Here is a 19,809-nt window from a genome sequence, read left to right as displayed (position 1 = left end):
TTTTCCCTGTTGAAACCATTATTTGCTTGAAAGAGGCAATGGAATTGAGCTGAGCTGAGCTGAGCTGAGCTTGAGAGGCTGAATCTCATGGATTGGCAAAGATGTTGGGTTCGTTGAGTCTTCTCGCTTCGCCTTCTGTTTTTCGATCTTTCTCGCCTTCATCGAGCAAGAATCGCTCTTTGGTAATTTTACTTTTTTTTATTTAAATTTCTTCAAAACCAGACCATTTTCATGGCGTTTCTACTCCTTCCATGGCCGTTTAATTTGTTTATGTTTCCACGGTGTTCAACGACTAATCATCGACTAGCCAAACAACTAGCCGCTGAATGCCGGCGTGGATCCCAAATTTTGCTCCGGGGACATGTGTTTCCCTCCAACTCTGTGCGTCGAAGGATAAAATTTCTCCTTTCAATTTCTTTTATTTTAAGCGCCTGTTTTTTTTTCTTTTTTTTTACGAATATTAGTCATAATCACGCTCGATGAAATATAAAATAGATTGAACTCCTTGGCTATATTTGATGTCAAATTTGGAATTGTAAGTTATATGGTGTTAATTAAGCCATCGTTCGTACTCTACTTTCCCCTCCTCCAGGTCAGCTATGGTTCCCCAATATCAGCTGTAATGATTCAGGATACTTCAACGATGACAACCTCTGAGGAAGACAGAGAACAACACATCGGTATCTTGGATGTGGATACTGCACTCGTACCATTTAAAGATCACTTTCAATATAGAATTAATAAATACGTGGATCAGAAAACTCTATTTGAACAGCACGAGGGAGGCTTGGAGGAATTTGCAAAAGGTCATTTCATTGCTATCCACTTATTAATTTGTGTTTATCAATGGCTATTTCCATGATGAAATTGCTTGCTAAGTGGTAAAATCAATATTTTATATGAGAATATTCAAGTGAAATATATCTTTTACCTTATTTTGTAGGTTATTTGAAATTTGGATTTAACAAAGAAGATGATGGAATTGTCTACTGTGCGTGGGCTCCTGCTGCTCAGTAAGTTTTTGGTTATGAAACACAAAGTTGCTAACTTTTTTGTTAGCATTTTATATATATTTGATTGCTAGCTAGAGTCTTTTGCATCATGCAGGGAAGCTCAAGTTGTTAGAGATTTTAATGGATGGGATGGTTCCAACCACAAGATGGAAAAAAATCAATTTGGAGTATAAAAATTCCCGATGCTGAGGGGAAACCTACTATTACTCATAATTCAAGAGTCAAGCTCAGATTCATGCACAGTGATAGAGCTTGGGTAGATAGGATTCCTACTTGGATTAAGTATGCCACTGTAGACCCTAATGCATTTGGAGCACAATATGATGATGTGCATTGGGATCCTCCACCTTGAGAAAGGTACAATTTCTTCATATTTTATTTGATTTATATTTATACTAATGATTCCATCTTAATTAAAAGAAATATAGTTAGTAGTCAATAGAAGTGATGTGTTTAGGCCAAAAAGAAAAGGGGAAAGAAGAAGAAACAACTATGTGGTGCAGGGTTTTGGTTATTGTAGTACTTGTGTATACTTTTAACCCAAAATTTAAAAACCAATATTAAAATCAGTTTGATATTGCTTGAGGTTGGAAGCTTGCTGCCTTATTCTTTTGATGTTGCTAATTTTCTAATTTTAATCTATGTGATTGAGAAAGTGTTCGTTTCAAATCTTCATTTATTATGCAGGTATGAGTTTAAATACCCCCGTCCTCCAAAACCTAAAGCCCCAGAAATATATGAAGCTCATGTTGGAATGAGTAGCTCTGAACCACTTATTAATTCATACAAGAATTTGCTGATGAAGTTGTACCCTGACAAATAACTATAATACTATACAATTGATGGCTATAATGGAGCATTCATACTATGCATCATTTGGATACCATGTTACAAACTTTTTTCTGCTAGCAGTAGATCTGGAACTCCTGAGGACCTCAAATATTTAATTGATAAAGCTCATAGCATAGGTTTACGGGTCTTAATGAATGTTGTTCACAGCCATGCAAGTAACAATGTAACCGATGGACTCAACGACTTTGATGTTGGCCAAAGTTCATAGGAATCATATTTTCACACTAGAGAACGAGGTTACCACAAGTTATGGGATAATCAATTGTTTAATTATGGTAATTGGGAAGTCCTGTGCTTCATTCTTTTGAACTTGAGGCGGTGGCTTGAGGAGTTCAAATTTGATGGGTTTAGGTTTGATGGAGTAACTTCCGTGTTGTATCATCACCACGGTATCAACACGGCATTCACAGGGAATTACAACGAGTATTCCAATGAGGCAACTGATGTTGATTCTATTGCTTATTTAATGCTGGCCAATTCTCTGATACATAGCATCTTGCCAGATGCCATTGTAATTGCTGAAGATGTTTCTGGTATGCCTGGACTTGGTAGGCTTGTCTCTGAAGGGGGAATTGGTTTTGACTACCGCCTAGCCATGGCCATCCCTGACAAGTGGATTGATTACTTGAAGAATAAGAATGATGAAGAGTGGTCAATGAAGAATTTATCCTGGAACTTGACAAATAGGAGATACATTGAAAAGTGTATATCATATGCTGAAAGTCATGATCAGGTATAAATAGTGAGGAATTGTTTTTCTCACCAATTATTTCTAAATTTAGTTAAATCATTTCTTCATGAAACCAAAACTTGTTTTGAAGTGGGCTGATCTACACACTTTGATGGAAGAGAGTAGATAGCCTTATTGTGGCCCGATCTAGGATTGACAAGTACTGATGTCCTTAAATTATAAGCTTGGGCTGTAATAAAAATAAGAAAGAAATAATATTAATGGTGGACTTAAGAAATGGATAATAATAAAAGTAATGGAAATAGAAAGAAATGAAATAAAGATAGAAAAGAGATGGTTGCAGAAGAATGATGTTGGTATGGTCTTGATGAAGGATGTTGATGATGGTTAATGATGAAACGACAATGGTGGTGATGTTGTATCTCAAACTCGCCAAAGATGAAACAATGCTAAGGAGCACAATCCCGATCTTTACAAACTTGCTTGAGGGGTGGTGATAGTGTCTTCAACCTACTAGATATCAATCTAGGAATTTTGGAATCAGGATGGAAGGTATGACGCCACAAGTATATGAATTATACTTGCTTAATCGATAAAGTTCACAAAAAACTTTGAAGAGAAATTAACTCACAAGAGTAATTTTAATATATGAGATGAGATCTTTATAAATGATGGCAACCTCTCAATTTATAGGAAATGAGAGGGCTGGCCGAATAATTAGATGTTTATTTGTCTAAATACATGACTATTTGAAGGTGCATGATGCTTTGGACGAATGGAGATGCTCATTGGCCTTGGTGTTGGTTCGGTTACTCCTTCATGAAAGGATTTGATGTTTCGGCTGAAATGAACATACATCTCCCTTGGCCGAATGGTTAGGTGATGTTTCAACCAATTCTAGTGCATGTGCTAGGCATGTGGGGGCTGGCCGAATGGTCATGTTGTTTGTCTCATGTCTCTTCATGATTTAGGCCTCCAATAGATGCAATCTCTTCACCAACGCGTGCCTTAATGAACGGACTTCTTCATGGACAGCAACATTCATGAAAGGTCACAATTGTTGGAAGGTAACCTTTCATGTTTGAGCTAGTTCTAGGGTGAATGAGATGGAGGTGAGCTAGCCATAGGTGAGTTGTAACATGATGAACATTATGGCAGCTCCTTGTGAAAAGGTACCTCTTGAGGTGGCAACTATTCGTGAAAAGGTATGATTTCACAAAATTTGACTTAGGACATATTTGAAGTGTCCTAAATGGTGATGATGATGGTGCAGCTCCCCAGCTGAATTGAAGTCATCTTGTAGCTCAAATCTTCAGCTCAACCAGCTATGAGCTCACGGGTCTCCGGACAACTTTTCACCAATTGTTCCTTATGCTCTCCTAAACGTCCCCATGTAAGTTTTCTTGCTGTTGCATGCTCCATTTAGCTCCAATATAGCTCCTAAGTTGTGGCCGAATGTACCTACACATATAACATAAAGAATTAAGTATATGAACTTATATAATGTGTATACGATATAAATGTGTACTATAGGTTATAATAATAACTCATGCATCATATGATAATGAATATTATTATAATTATAGATTATATGCTTGAATATCAATGATTCAAACCAAATGACATAATCAATGCACAAGTTATGATAATTCAAGTATTGTCTATTATGCAAATGTATGCTCATAATAATATATAGTGCATAAATGAGTAAATATAATATGAAGTATGGTAGAACTCCCTTAGATTGAGCTTGATGAATCTTCAATGATTTGAGTGTTTCATGAAGAAAGTTGGTACTAGACATGATCACATCATCATCCCTTTCTTTTAGGCGATTTGTCCTCAAATCGTAAGGTGATTTCTTCTTAGTGTCTTTCAATTCAAATGTTGCTGATTTAACTTCAAAATGTATCAATTCAATAGCAAATTGTTCAAGACATTCCCTTTTGAAAAGATCTATGAAAGGATCCTTGTGAAAAGTCATGAATATTGAATTAGTACTTTGAACCTCCTAGTCCTGGAAAGAAAGAAGACTTTTATAAGTAAGGGAAATATTAATCATTAGAAAGTTAAAGGTATACTCCCTGTTCACATCTTTTGGATGGCCAAAAGTGATGTCTTTTGAATCACAAGATATGTTGCTTTGAACGATCATGTCCCCAAAAGTCATGTTCCTTGGTCCTTCAATAGGTGTATTCATTGAATCATGAAGGGTTATAACTCTTGGAATGGAAATGTCCTCAGAATCCTCATAAGTCACATCCTTTGGGTCTCCCTTTGCCTCGCATCTCTTGGCTCTTTGAAGGTCACGTCCCCTAGCCTCCCAATTTGACAAGTTGTGTCGCTTGGAACATTCAAAAAATCAAAGAAAAATTATGCAATTTTATGGTTAGAATAATTGTCCTTGATATTTCGTTTCATCTATAGGCATTCTCGAATGACCTTTCCATCACCAAGTGATAAGATAATACCATAGATATGAATCGAATTTCTGCCAAATAAATCAAAACATGTAAAGGAAAAACTATTAACAAGATAAATAGAAATATCAAAACAGGGTGGATATTTAATGGGAGTTAGTTGCTGAATTCTTTTCAGGTTTGGCAATGCACTTGGAATGTCAACGAACACAACTCTTGGCACTTCAAGTGATGCTTCTTTTGGAAATTCAAATGGCATAACCTTTGAAATATCAAGATACATGTTTTGTGAATTACCAAAAGTTATGACTATTGGTTCTTCAAAAGTCGCATCTTTTAGTTTTTGAAAAGCCATGATTCTTGTATCATCTCCTTGAAAAGAGACATCTCTTGAATTTCCCTGCAAAACAAAAAAGAGAATAGAAGAAGAAGTAAGATTAGATAAAAATTGTTCTTCACTCTTGTCTTTTCCTCCAACTTCATTCTTTTCAATTCTCTTATTTTTAAATTCCAACAGTTTCTACATCCACTCTCTGTTCATCATTTTCAACTCCAACATTTTGTTCAACTTCAAAATGCTTTTGTTCATTTGAATTTTTCTCCAAACATTCTTCAGTTGTGTTATCTTTAAGTTGTTCTTTCATTTCTTCAATGTTCTTCTTCAAGGTGTTTTGATCTTCATTTACTCGGCTAGGAGATAGTGGAGTCAAGATGACTTTCCTCTCATTGTGATAGAATGAATACTGGTTTGTGAAGCCATAATAAATAGCCCGTTTGTCAAATTGCCATGGCCTCCCCTAAAGTAAATGACTCATATTCATAGGCAACACATCACATAGGATATCTTCTTTGTACCTTCCAAGTGAGAATGGCACAAGTACTTGTTCAGTGACCTTCAACTCTTCCTCGTTATTCAACCATTACAAGTCATATGGGCTGGAATGTTTAATTGTCATAAGTCTCAATTTGTTCACCATGTATGTGCTTGCAATGTTTGTACAACTCCCTCCGTCGATAGCTACAAGACACACTTTACCATTTATATGGCAACGAGTGTGAAATGTATTTGTTCTTTGTTATTCGTCCTCCAAGGTTTGGAAAGATGAAACTTCACAAGACATTGTTAGTAAAAATTAAAGAAAATTAAAACCTTACCAGCACACTCACAAAGCCTCATAAGTTTCACTCCAAAGAAAAGTTATGATCACTCCACTCAACACTCGTGTTTACTCTCAGGAATATAACTTGGCTTTTAACAATTCCCCTTCTGATCTCACTCTCTCAATTAGCCTTTTTCCACTCAAATTCTCTTGCTAAGTCCTTTGAAGAACTTACTCAAGATTAGAACAAGTTAATTCTCTAATTGTGTGCGTCGGTTGCAAATGGGTTAGGGTAGAAAGGAATAGAAAAAATAGAAAGGTAGAAGAAAGGATTTAAGGTATTAAAAGAAAGAAATGGTTAAAGACAAGGAAAATGAAAGTATAGAAAGGAAGATGTGACTTACAATTCAAGAAACAACACTTATTGCAACCTTTCTCAAGAAACAATAAGGTTATCTTCTCTTAGTGTAGGTAGGCCTCTTTGATGTACTTGTAATGGTAGAGCATTTTCCTTGACTTTGCTTTCTTTTTGAAATTCTTCTTTTTATTTTCTTCTTTTCTGAATTTTTCTTCTTTTTGTCTTTTCTTTCTTTTTGTACTCCAATTTTGATGTAGGAGTCTTTTTCTTTTGCTTTGCATGCCAATGACACTTTTTTGTCAATCCAACTAAGCTCTGATTACCGCTTGAAGTAGGCTGATCTACACACTTTGATGGAAGAGAGTAGATAGCCTTATTGTGTCCCGATCTAGGATTGAAAAGTACTGATGTTCTTGAATTATAAGCTTGGGCTGCAATAAAAATAAGAAAGCTAATATTAATGGTGGACTTAAGAAATGGATAATAATAAAAGTAATGGAAATAGAAAGAAATGAAATAAAGATAGAAAAGAGATGGATGCGGAAGAATGAAGTTGGTATGGTCTTGATGAAGGATGTTGATGATGGTTGATGATGAAACGGCAATGGTGGTGATGTTGTATCTCAAACTCGCCAAAGATGAAATAATGCTAAGGAGCACAATCCCGATCTTTACAAACATGCTTGAGGGGTGGTGATAGTGTCTTCAACCCACTAGATATCAATCTAGGAATTTTGGAATCAGGATGGAAGGTATGACGCCACAAGTATATGAATTATACTTTCTTAATCGATAAAGTTCACAAAAAACTTTGAAGAGAAATTAACTCACAAGAGTAATTTTAATATATGAGATGAGATCTTTATAAATGATGGCAGCCTCTCAATATATAGGAAATGAGAGGGTTGGCCGAATAATTAGATCTTTATTTGTCTAAATACATGACTATTTGAAGGTGCATGATGCTTTGGACGAATAGAGATGCTCATTGGCCTTGGTGTTGGTTCGGTTACTCCTTCCTGAAAGGATTTGATGTTTCGGCTGAATTGAACATACATCTCCCTTGGCCGAATGGTTAGGTGCTGTTTCAACCAAGTCTAGTGCATGTGCTAGGCATGTGGGGGCTGGCCGAATGGTCTTGTTGTTTGTCTCATGTCTCTTCATGATTTAGGCCTCCAATGGATGCAATCTCTTCACCAACGCGTGCCTTAATGAATGGACTTCTTCATGGAAAACAACATTCATGAAAGGTCACAATTGTTGGAAGGTAACCTTTCATGTTTGAGCTAGTTCTAGGGTGAATGAGCTGGAGGTGAGCTGGCCATAGGTGAGTTAAAACATGATGAACATTATGGCAGCTCCTTGTGAAAAGGTACCTCTTGAGGTGGCAACTATTCGTGAAAAGGTATGATTTCACAAAATTTGACTTAGGACATATTTGAAGTGTCCTAAATGGTGATGATGATGGTGCAGCTCCCCAGCTGAATTGAAGTAATCTTGTAGCTCAAATCTTCAGCTCAATCCAGCTATGAGCTCACGGGTCTCCGGAAAAGTTTTCACCAATTGTTCCTTATGCTCTCCTAAACGTCCCCATTTAAGTTTTCTTGCTGTTGCATGCTCCATTTAGCTCCAATATAGCTCCCAAGTTGTGGCCGAATATACCTACACATATAACATAAAGAATTAAGTATATGAACTTATATAATGTGTATAAGATATAAATGTGTACTATAGGTTATAATAATAACTCATGCATCATATGATAATGAATATTATTATAACTATATATTATATGCTTAAATATCAATGATGCAAACCAAATGACATAATGAATGCACAAGTTATGATAATTCAAGTATAGTCTATTATGCAATTGTATGCTCATAATAATATATAGTGTATAAATGAGTAAATATAATATGAAGTAAGGTAGAACTCCCTTAGTTTGAGCTTGATGAATCTTCAATGATGTGAGTGTGTCATGAAGAAAGTTGGTGCTAGACATGATCACATCATGTTTTCCTTTGGATTGTGGTTTTCTCACTTTTGGATGATGACAGAAGCAGATATAAAATAAAGAAAGGCCAAGTAATAAAATGCTTACTACCTCATCCTTTTATCCTTTATCCATTAGCAGAGCCTAAGAGGACATAAATCATAAATGGTTAATCGTAGATGATCTCCTTGCCTGAATCTGACTGTAGAAATTGAGTTTTCCGACTCTGGTAAATAGAGTTTTTCGACTAGTTAACAGGGTTTTTTGATTCTGAAATTATTTTTATTCAAAGAATAATTGCATCTTACATAAGAGGGTATATAGGCTTTTTATACACATGAATTAGAGACCTAGATGAAATAGGAGTAATTTTTTCTACAAATTAAGAAGTAGTTTTAGAGATAAATTAGGAAGAAGCGTTTAACTTAAACACTACTTACACTCCCCCTCAAGATGGGGAGTAAATATTGTGAAGACCCAGCTTGGATGTAATTTCATCAAAGGAAATCCTTGGAAGTGCCTTGGTCAATACATCTGCTAGCTGGTTTTGTGAGGAGACATAGTTTAATTTCACAGTTCCAGCATCTACTTTTTCTGCAATAAAGCGTCTGTCGATTTCCATATGTTTTGTTCTGTCGTGGTGCACCAGATTTTTTGCAATACTTATTGCAGATTTGCTATCACTTTGAAGTTCAAAATAGTTGTTGTCGCACATCTCTAGTTCAGTTAAGTCTTTGTAGCCAAATTCCTTTTCATATCCTGAGTGTTATTGCCTTATATTCTGCTTCTGCACTGCTCCTGGAGACTCCTGATTGTTTCTTGCTCCTCCATATTACTAGGTTTCCCCCATACAAATGAGTAATATCCGGTGGTTGACCTTCTATCTGCTAATTCTCCAGCCCAGCTTGAATCTGAGAAGATTTTAACTGTTCCTAAATCTTTGGTTTCAAATTCCTTTGCTAGTAAAGTCTTCAACTTTTCGATTTCAACTAAATCATCTCCCGTGATGATGATATCATCAACATAGACAATCAAGATTGATTTCTTCTTATGAGGAGCAATTTTTACAAACAGTGTGTGATCAGATTGACACTGTTTGTAGTTGTCTTGTAATATTACCTTCGTGAATCTATCAAACCAAGCTCGAGGTGATTGTTTTAGACCATATAAGGATTTCAGTAATTTACATAAGAATGAATTCTTGGTGGAACTTGCATATAGACCTCTTCTTAAAGATTTCCATTGAGAAATGCATTTTTCACGTCTATTTGGTGAAGTATCCAATCCTTGTTTACCGCCAAGGATAATAGAACTCGAACAGTGTTGAGTTTTGCAACTGGAGCAAAGGTCTCATGATAGTCAACTCCATAAGTTTGAGTGAACCCTATTGCCAGAAGTCTAGCATTATATCTCTCAATTTTTTCGTATGCCTTGAATTTCAAGTAAAGACCCATTTGCAGCTGACTGGTTTCTTGTAGGTCAACGATGACCCAGGTTTTGTTGTTTTCTAGAGCTGAAATTTCTTCTTCAGCTGCCTTATTCCACTCATGACTTTTTAATGCCTCCTTTATGGCTTCTGGAATGTGAATATGATCAACCTGAGCTGTGAAAGTCTTAAGACCAGACATTAGTTTCCCATAGCAACAAATTTACTAATAGGATGAGTTGTACATCATCTAACTCCCTTTCTTCGAGCAATTGGTAACTAGTATCAATTACAACATCCAACTTACTTTGGTCACCATCTCCTTCATCTGTCGATAGATTTAAAATCGGTTTTGGCTCTTAACAATGCATTGGCTGCGGTGTGGAAGGTAGGGCTTGTTTGGGTCGTCTTTTGTAGATGAGAATATCGGTAGATGGCTTGAGTGTTTTAGGAGTGTCGATGAGATTAGTGGATTGGTTTTCATTATCAGATTTGGTTATGTTAGGAGGTTGTGGAGTGGTAGTTTTTTTAGTAAAAGATGGACTTATGAGTAACTCAGTAATAATTGGTAAAAATTGAAATTCAGACTCACTCTCCCCCTAGATTTTGGTTTTTGAGAACAGTTTATGTTCTTGAAAAGTGACATCCATAGATGTGAAGAATCGTTTTGTAGAAGGAGAGTAGAACGATAACCTTTCTGATGGGATGAATAACCAATAAAGACACACTGAATTGCCCGAGGATCAAGTTTAGACTTATGAGGATTGTGGTCATGGACAAAGATAGTTCAACTAAAGTCACGAAGAGGAACGAAAGAGGTAAAAGGTTTGAAATGAGGGAATTTAGTAGAAAGGATATCATGTGGACAATTAAAGGCAAGAATTTTACTAGGCAAACGATTGATTAGAAAAGTAGTTGTTAAGAGAGTCTCACCTCAAAGGTATTTTAGAACATTAGAAGAAAAAAGGAGTGCTTGGGTTACCTCAAGAAGATGACGGTTTTTATGTTCGGTGACCCCATTTTGTTATAGAGTGTCAACACAGAAAGTGAGATGGACTATTCTGTTTTCCTGGAAGAAAGATCCTAACGACTGAGAGAGGTATTCCCCCACATTATCAGATTTCAGGATGCCAATGGAACTTTGGAATTGTGATTCAACCATTTAGTGGAATTGTTTGAAGATGATACACGACTCAGATTTGTCCTTCATAAGAAAAGTCCAAGTGGTACGAGAGTGGTCATCAATAAAAGTAATAAACCAACGAATTCCATGTAAACCTGTAACCCGTGAAGGTCCCCAAATGTCACTATGAATTAAGAAAAAAGGTTTAGCTGAGCGGGAGAGAGGAGGATAAGAGCTCTGAATGTGTTTTGCAAGAGAACAAATGTCACAAGAAAACGATGCGGGATTTTTATTAATAAATAATTTGGGAAATAATTTTGTTGTGGAGTGTCGACACAAGAAGTGAGATGAACTATTCTTTTCCTGGAAGAAATATCCTAACGACTGAGAGAGGTATTTCCCCACATTATCATATTTCAGGATGCCAATGGAACTTTGGAATTGTGATTCAACCATTTTGTGGAATTGTTTGAAGATGATGCAAGACTTAGATTTTTCCTTCATAAGAAAGGTCCAAGTGGTACGAGAGTGGTCATCAATTAAAGTAATAAACCAACGAATTTCATGTAAACCCGTAACCCGTGAAGGTCCCCAAATATCACTATGAATTAAGGAAAAAGGTAGCTGAGCGGGAGGGAGAAAGAGGATAAGAGCTCTGAATGCGTTTTGCAAGACAACAAATGTCACAAGAAAACGATGCGGGATTTTTATTAATAAATAATTTGGGAAATAATTTTGCAAGATAAGGAAAGCTTGGGTGACCTAACCTAAAATGCCATAACACAATGTCGGCAACCGTATCTGTAGGAGAAACTGAAACAAAGAAAGAGATAAATGGTGTGGGTGAGTGGTTTGGAACGAGAACATAAGGATGAGCATCAAAGATGTAGAGTCCACCAAGACGCCTAGCATTGCCAATCACCATCCCCGAGGTCAAATCCTAAAATTCATAATGTTCATAAGTAAAATGAGAAATACAACCCAAATCGGTAGATAATTTGCTAATCGAAAGAAGATTGCAAATCAAACTTGGAACAAATAGAACATTATACAAAATAATGCGGCTATTAATGCGAACTGAGCCACTGCCCTTAACCGGTAATAGGGAGCCATCTGCAGTACGAACACTGCATGAGATACCATTTTTTTGAAATGTTGAAAATAAACTGAAGTTAACTATCATACGATCACTTGCTCCGGAATCAACAATCCAAGAGACACATCCGAGTAAAGGGGATAAGGAGGCAAAAGGAGAACTACCTTCGCTAATAGTGCAGACAGACTTGAGCTCAGTAGGAAGATGAATTTGTAAATGACCAAACATCTGTCGTAGATCGTCCAATTGTTGACTAGAAAATGAACCACCTTCCAATTTTGTTACAACAGAGTTATCGTGGGATGGATGCGAGGAGGATTTCGATGGAGTCTAGTTGGTCGGACGACCATGTAATTTCCAGCATTTATCACGAACATGACCAGGTTTCCGGTAGTGATCGCACTAGGGACGACATTTCTTGATACGGTGCACCGGAGGAATGGGTATTCAAGGCAGAACTTTCAACGGATGGCAGAAGCATCAGAGAGCGACGACTTTCTTCACGACGGACTTCAGAGAAGGGATTTGGTGTTGTGATGGGTACAGCGGTGTGATCGGATATTCACGATTGGGAGGACGACAGTGTACTGGAAGCACACTATTGATCAGAGGGATGACAAACGTCAGCGACAGCAAGGCTACCGGCAACTGATAGAAACAGAGTTTTCTGACCTGATTGGTTAACATTCTGAAACTATTTATATTCAAAGAATAATTGCATCTTACATAAGAGGGTACATAGGCTTTTTATACACACGAATTAGAGATCTAGATGAAATAGGAGTCATCTTTTCTACAAATTAAGTAGTAGTTTTAGAGATAAATTAGGAATAAAAGTTTAACTTAAACACTACTTACACTGACACCATATTTTCACTTCTTAATGTTTCCTTTCCTTTTAATGTTTATATATTTTTCCATTTGTCGTGCTTCTCTGATATTATTATTGTTTGGAACAGTCTATTGTAGGTGACAAGACAATAGCATTTTTCCTGATGGACAAAGAAATGTACTTGGCATGTCATGTTTAACAGGTGCTTCTCCTGCCATTGAGTGAGGGATTGCACTTCACAAGGTTGGTGCTAGCTCAAATCTTAGAGGTTTTTCTCTGTCTCCATAATGCCTTGCCTTGTTGATGAATTACGACAACCATGAATCTGTTTTGTTCTGAAAATCTGCAAAGATGAAACTTTGGTCAATTTATTCAGGAATCTTATCTTGCGTCTGTGTAGATCGTTTTCTTTACTCAAGTCATTTTATCATTGTTTCTTTCTCCCCCTAACATTTTTCTTTATTTAAAATTTATTTTGCAGTTGATACATTTTATCACTATGTCATTAGGAGGAGAGGACTGCCTTAATTTTATGGGAAATGAGGTAAACATTTTTACTCAACTTTTTCATACTGAACATTACATCAATATTTTATTTGGGTGGATGTTGGATATGATATTAAGGTGGTGTTTGTTTTTGCAGAGGTAAAAGATCCACAGTCTGCGGACCACATCTGCAGGCATCTGCAGCAGAAGAGGTGGACCAAAAGTCTACAGTCTGCAAGAAGAAGTCTGTTTGTTTTTTAACGTCTGTAGACTGTTAAAATGAACTGAAATATAAATAAACTGATTTTTTAAACTTAAAAGAGTTTTGCAATACTGAGATTTAAATAATTTTAGTTTTACAATACTGAAATTTAAATAATCCATACAACTATGATAATAAATTATTTAAAATAAATCAATCCATATTTTAAAATAAATCAATACATACTAATAAATTATTTAAAATAAATCAATTCATACAACTACAATAATAAATCAATCCATATTTTAAAATAAATCAATCCATACTAATAAAATATTTAAAATAAATCAATTCATACTAATAAATTATTTAAAATAAATCAATCCATATTTTTAAATAAATCAATCCATACTAATAAATTATTTAAAATAAATCAATCTATATTTTAAAATAAATTAATCTATAATAATAAATTATTTAAAATAAATCAATCCATATTTTAAAATAAATCAATTCATATTTTAAAATAAATCAATCCATACTAATAAATTATTTAAAATAAATTAATCCATACAACTACAATAATAAATCAATCCATATTTTAAAATAAATCAACCCATACTAATAAATTATTTAAAATAAATCAATCCATATTTTAAAATAAATCAATCCATACTAATAAATTATATAAAATAAATCAATCCATATTTTAAAATAAATCAATCCATACTAATAAATTATTTAAAATAAATCAATTCATATTTTATAATAAATTATTTTAAAATAAATTATTTTATAATAAATTATTTTAAAATAAATTATTTTAAAATAAATAACCTTATTAAATTATTTAAAATTATTTTAATAAATAACCATATTTTATAATTGTTCTTGAAGAGGTTTAAAGACCTTTGAAGACATAAAACCATCTCTGTACCAAGTAGAACTCGTGCAGACGTTAAAAGAGCTTCTGTCTTCTAAAAAACAAACGGTCTGCGAAGCCTAATGTCTGCGCGTGGTCTGCGCGGCGCAGACATAAGAGGTTTGAAGAGGTTGCACAGTGAAAACAAACTAAGCCTAAGTCTAGGAAAGTAGGATGAACTGATGGAGATCTGCCCATGATATTTAAGTTGGAAGGACACTAAAAAAATAAAGAGATGATAGGCTATACCTGTCTAGAGGGCAATTTTTTAATATAAGGTTTTGCTTTCTCTTTTAAAAATTAAGTTTACTAGATATTTCTTCTGCATGTTTGTACAGTTTGGACATCCTGAATGGATTGACTTTCCGAGAGAAGACAATGGGTGGAGTTATGAGAAGTGCAGAAGACAATGGAATCTGGTGGATACCGATCACCTAAGATACAAGGTCCATGGTCATTTTCCTTGTTAAGAGTTTCTTAAGGTTTCTGTGCATTATTTCTGAGGGGAAACTGGAGCACTGCTGAGATTTGAACTTTTTAGTCTTAGGGAATAAGGTAGTGACTATAGGCCAAGAGACTGTTAAATCTTTCACTATCTTTTCGTTACCATAACATAATTCTAAGATTCGGATGAAAGTCCAAGTTGAGAGGTCAAGCATTTTGTTGAACATGGATCATTTTCAGTGACCTTCCTTTTTAACCTTGAAGGCATCTGTATAATCTATTTTATAAGCTGAACTTTCTTCGCTAATAATCATTTTGTGTCTTACTTTTTTTTCTTTCTCCATTCAGGCATTCAGGAGTGGTTTGCTCCTCCTATGCAATCTTTACATAAACTTTTCCCTTTGCATTTGGCTTTGCAGTTCATGAATGCATTTGATAGAGTTATCAATGCACCTGGTGATAAATTTCCATTCCTTTCATCGACAAAGCAGATAGTGAGCTGCACTGATGAAGAAAACAAGGTAAATCTACAATGGCAGTTGGTGGTTAGACTAAGACCGTCGCAGCACTTCGTTTGATTCATGATACAAAATACATGCATATTGTTGATAAGCTAGGATTGAACTTCTAAATTTTAGAAATAATAAATTGTTTATTTATCACTCTTTTCTCGTTAGCTATCTGAAAACCAAAAGACTGAATTAACCAGCAAACAAGATTATTATTTCCTTTTATGAGTTTCAAACACGTATGATATAATGGAAGGTTTCTTGTTATGCCATCATGCTGGTGTATCTTTTTCTGTATTCTTTTTACCTCTGATGGATGGAGATAACCGCACTACACCCTTGTTGAATTCTCTGCCTTATAACCTTTTTCAATAACTTCAGTTTTGGTGGTTTCAATAATGATTTCTTGATTTAGGTTATCGTCTTCGAGAGGGGTGATCATGTTTTCGTTTTCAACTTTCATCAAGAAAATACATATGATGGGTATGTATGCCTCATATCATGAAAATGTATATATTTATTTTTCTGTTTGTTACAAGGATCCATTTACTGGGGACTAGTCTGCTTATCTCTATGTGTCAGAAAGTAATAACATGCACCTTAAAACTCTTTTTAGTGAATATTGTGTGAAACATGCAGGTACAAAGTGGGGTGTGACCTGCCAGGAAAGTATCGAGTTGCGTTGGATAGTGATGCTTGGGAATTTGGTGGCCATGGAAGAGTAAGGAACTTCTGATATTCTTCTTATTCTTACCTTAACCTATTGGTATAAGGGAAGTGCATTATGGCTTGATTTCTTCCAATATAATTGTAATATTAAAGCTAATTTCATGAACTTTCTTGGGACTTGAAATCAAAATTTTGATTGTTTCCTTGGGTCGAGGGGTGGCCTGTGCTCCTGTAAGTTGGTAACCACAGTGTGCCTACCCTGATACCGGTTACTAATGAAGCAGTAGCATCTAAAGCCTCTCTTTCTCATCTATGTTTGATTTCTCTGCTGGACCTGGTAATGCTATAATTCATTATTCTGGTAGGTGGCTCATGATGTGGACCATTTTACATCTCCTGAAGGAGTTCCAGGTATGCCTGAAACTAATTTCAACAATCGCCCTAATTCTTTCAAAGTACTGTCACCAGCTCACACATGTGTGGTATGATTATGTCTTCTCGGTCTTTCTGATTATTTTAGGTTATATCATTTATATCCATCACAGCCAACTAACAGTGCAATTCTGGTATGGAAGTTTTATTCCCTTTTCTTTTTATGGCATGGAGATGCACTTGACTGATGACTCCCTACTTACATGCTTTGCATTGGATAATTGTGTATATTTATTGTTGTGCACTTAGGGTTATAGCTTTTGGAAGTTTGAATGGCATCATGGTCATCAAATCTCTACCTGTATCTATTGTCTGCGTGCCTTCGAACGGAAATGAGGACTGACAGATTTCTTACAAATTTTCCACGGGTTTATTACAAAGTGGACGAAAGTCTAAAAGAAACTAATGATGCAATCTTAAGCGGTGTCGATGAGATGCTAAAAGTTGATGCATCAAAGCAGGAGAATGTTGAAGAGTCGACTATCTTGGTAGGTGATCAAATCTGCGCCTGTTTATTTGGCCCTGAGCCAATGAATGAAAACTTGAATTGACAGATTTCTTAAGAATCTCCCCAGGTTGCTCATGGAGCTGAAGAAAATCCAGGAGAAACTAATGACAGTCACTCTGCCTGTGTTGATGAGAAATCGCAAAAATTTCAGGCAAAGCAGGAAAGTAATGAAGAGCGAGCTTCTGTGGTAGACAAAATTATTTCTGCAAGTTAGCTAGACGATCCTGAAGTGGAACAAACAGAGGATGGAATGTTGGACGAATAAACTTTTCGGCTCCAACACGAATCCGCGGGACGCATTTGATTACGGAAGCCTATGCGTAATAAGTGGTTATTGTCTAGTGAATAATAATAGTGCCAGGACTAAGCAGGGAAATTTAATTTTGTTTTGCAGTTGTAAATAGTATGCAGAGAACAGTAAAAGTTTGCTTAATCACTAGTTATGCTATCTAATTACTTGAATAAAAAGCTGTTCAAGTTTAGCAGTGTAACGCCCCTTCCCCGTACTCGTACTTAAATACGAGTCGGAGATGTCACATAACACATAACATTTATAAAATAGGTGATTTTTTTCTTAAATCTTATTCCATTAAAACCCTTTCTAGCAAAATTTCTCAGTCGCACAAAATAAAAGATAATATGTTAAACATCTAATTTAAATCCGATTTCAGACAGAAACTAGACAATTCAATATTGTTTCATATAAAGAATGAAATTGCCTAAAATCTGCTGGAATTAAAACTCTTTACATTAATGAAATATAACTTTATCAAATATTTAACTAAAACCCATATTTATAATCATTTTTATACTTGCTAAAAATCCACACATAAATATTGTTACGAACCATTTAAAAATTATACGCATATAAGAGTGTTTCTAATTCATTTCAAATATAATTTTATTAAAATATTTATGACATTTATTACACATATACATGCCAACTATAATTCATAACAAGAGTAGGATGTCATTATTGTTACCTGCAATAAATCTTCAATATTTTTTATGCCAAGTTCAACTCCTTACTCCACTTGCTTTATTTTACCTACGGGTGAAATAATCACACGATAAGTATACGAGACATTAATAATAATAAAATAGAATATCAATGAATATAATTATTTTCTTTTACCTACGCATGAAATAATCACACGCTAAGTATACACTTAGTGAGACATTAATAATAACAAAATAAAATATCAATGAACATAAAATCTTATGTAAAACTTAATATAATAATTTCATATAAAATATGAAACCATAAAAAATAGACTTACTAAAATCTTTTCATTTATTGTAAAACACAGTTTTATTGTAAAGCAAATTATTTTAATTTAGAATACTTATTGAAATATATGCTTTTATTCAAATCATATAACTTGTACTCTTCACATATTCAAACCATATTTGTACCTTTCAATTTCAAATAAGTATAACTCAATGTATATTAAATGAGAATGAAAGATACGTGAGTCTCGTTGAGTGTGTGTAATATGCACTCGAAAATGCCTCATATATAAATTGCACTCGAAAGTACCTCATATTAGATATACATGTACTGCAAACACTTCATCAATATATCAATAATAAGGAATACATTGCACAGTGTACTATATTGTATAAGCACAATGTATTGTGTTTTGCAATATAATGTATCATGTACGTACGTTTTGCACCATGTACTATGTTGTGCTATGTACCAATGAATGTACAAATATGTACCATATAATCACTCCACCTCATGGCATACCAATTATACCTGCGACACTCAATGCACATACAATATGCTTTTGGTTTTAAAATTGTATATTATTCACTTATCAGAAGTATTTATAGATACCAACATATCCAAATATCATATAGAGGTGCGGTGGGCAATTCATACCTGAAATCATCCATAAGCATTTAAAAATATCGTATAAAAATGCATTTGGGAAATCATATCCCAAAATCATTCAAAAATCATTTAGTAAAATGCCATATAAAAATGTATTGGGCAATTCATACTAAAAATCATCTGAATACTATTTTGTAAAACCGTATAAAATAAATAAAAATTATGAATTAAATTATTTTCTTTTAAATTCATTCGAGGTTGACTTATCGCAATTCTTCCTCCTATTGTATTTATATAAAATAAGTAGGAATGCACTCACTTGATATGCCTCACTAGCTAACCTTCACTAACGATACGCTTTACTCTTTAACTTTTTAATTTGCTTGAAGCTTCCTTGTATCATAGTCTAGATCAAAGTCTATACAAACATAATTTACCAACAGATACAATTCAATGTATATGTTAGCATCAATAAAAAATAAACATATATTAGGAATAAAATTCCTAAAAAGTATATCGATGTAAATTCAATACTAATTCTAATTCACAACATCAATGTTGATCTTAACACCTCCAAAATAACACATCAAGTCCCATCCATCAATAGTTCACATAATATTATCAAATTTCATATCTCAACCACTAATTATGAATTCTTTTAGAGTGTATCTCAACTTTTCCAATTTATTCAAAATGGTCATTTCCCAATAATCTTCAATTTTCAAGCATCACTTACATAATCAAGCATTCCAACAATGTATTCAAACTAGTGTATCAATATTATATCAATTTCCATTTTAAGCCTAACTTTCATGCATTTCACGTTTTGGTCCCCAAACTTTAATAACTTCAAAAACAATTCAAATCAACCCTGCAATATCAAATTAACA

The 19,809-nt window shown here is 34.6% G+C and overlaps 1 protein-coding gene and 1 pseudogene across 1 annotated transcript; both read left to right on the top strand.

Moving 5' to 3' along the window:
* The first annotated feature begins 13 nt into the window (after positions 1 to 13).
* Positions 14 to 14,987, top strand: LOC120126107 (annotated as a pseudogene).
* Positions 14,988 to 15,971: 984 nt separating this feature from the next.
* LOC120125977 (1,4-alpha-glucan-branching enzyme 1, chloroplastic/amyloplastic-like) lies at positions 15,972 to 17,308 on the top strand. Its single transcript, XM_039144288.1, has 5 exons — positions 15,972 to 15,979; positions 16,110 to 16,191; positions 16,505 to 16,621; positions 16,940 to 17,059; positions 17,147 to 17,308. Exons 1-5 carry the CDS (start codon positions 15,972 to 15,974, stop codon positions 17,291 to 17,293), a joined length of 474 nt encoding a protein of 157 aa, XP_039000219.1. The 3' UTR covers positions 17,294 to 17,308.
* Positions 17,309 to 19,809: the final 2,501 nt, after the last annotated feature.

This window comes from Hibiscus syriacus, unplaced genomic scaffold (assembly GCF_006381635.1).
Source record: "Hibiscus syriacus cultivar Baekdansim isolate YM2019G1 unplaced genomic scaffold, ASM638163v2 tig00110450_pilon, whole genome shotgun sequence".
Classification (NCBI taxonomy): Eukaryota; Viridiplantae; Streptophyta; class Magnoliopsida; order Malvales; family Malvaceae; genus Hibiscus; species Hibiscus syriacus.
Note: the sequence above shows the minus strand (reverse complement) of the source record. Positions and strands in the feature narration are given on the sequence as shown.

Excerpts from the sequence above, each read along its gene's own strand:
- LOC120125977 (XM_039144288.1), top strand. Across the intron at positions 16,192-16,504 it reads AATTTGGTGGCCATGGAAGA|GTGGCTCATGATGTGGACCA; the intron begins GTAAGGAACTTC and ends TTATTCTGGTAG. Across the intron at positions 16,622-16,939 it reads CACCAGCTCACACATGTGTG|GTTTATTACAAAGTGGACGA; the intron begins GTATGATTATGT and ends AATTTTCCACGG.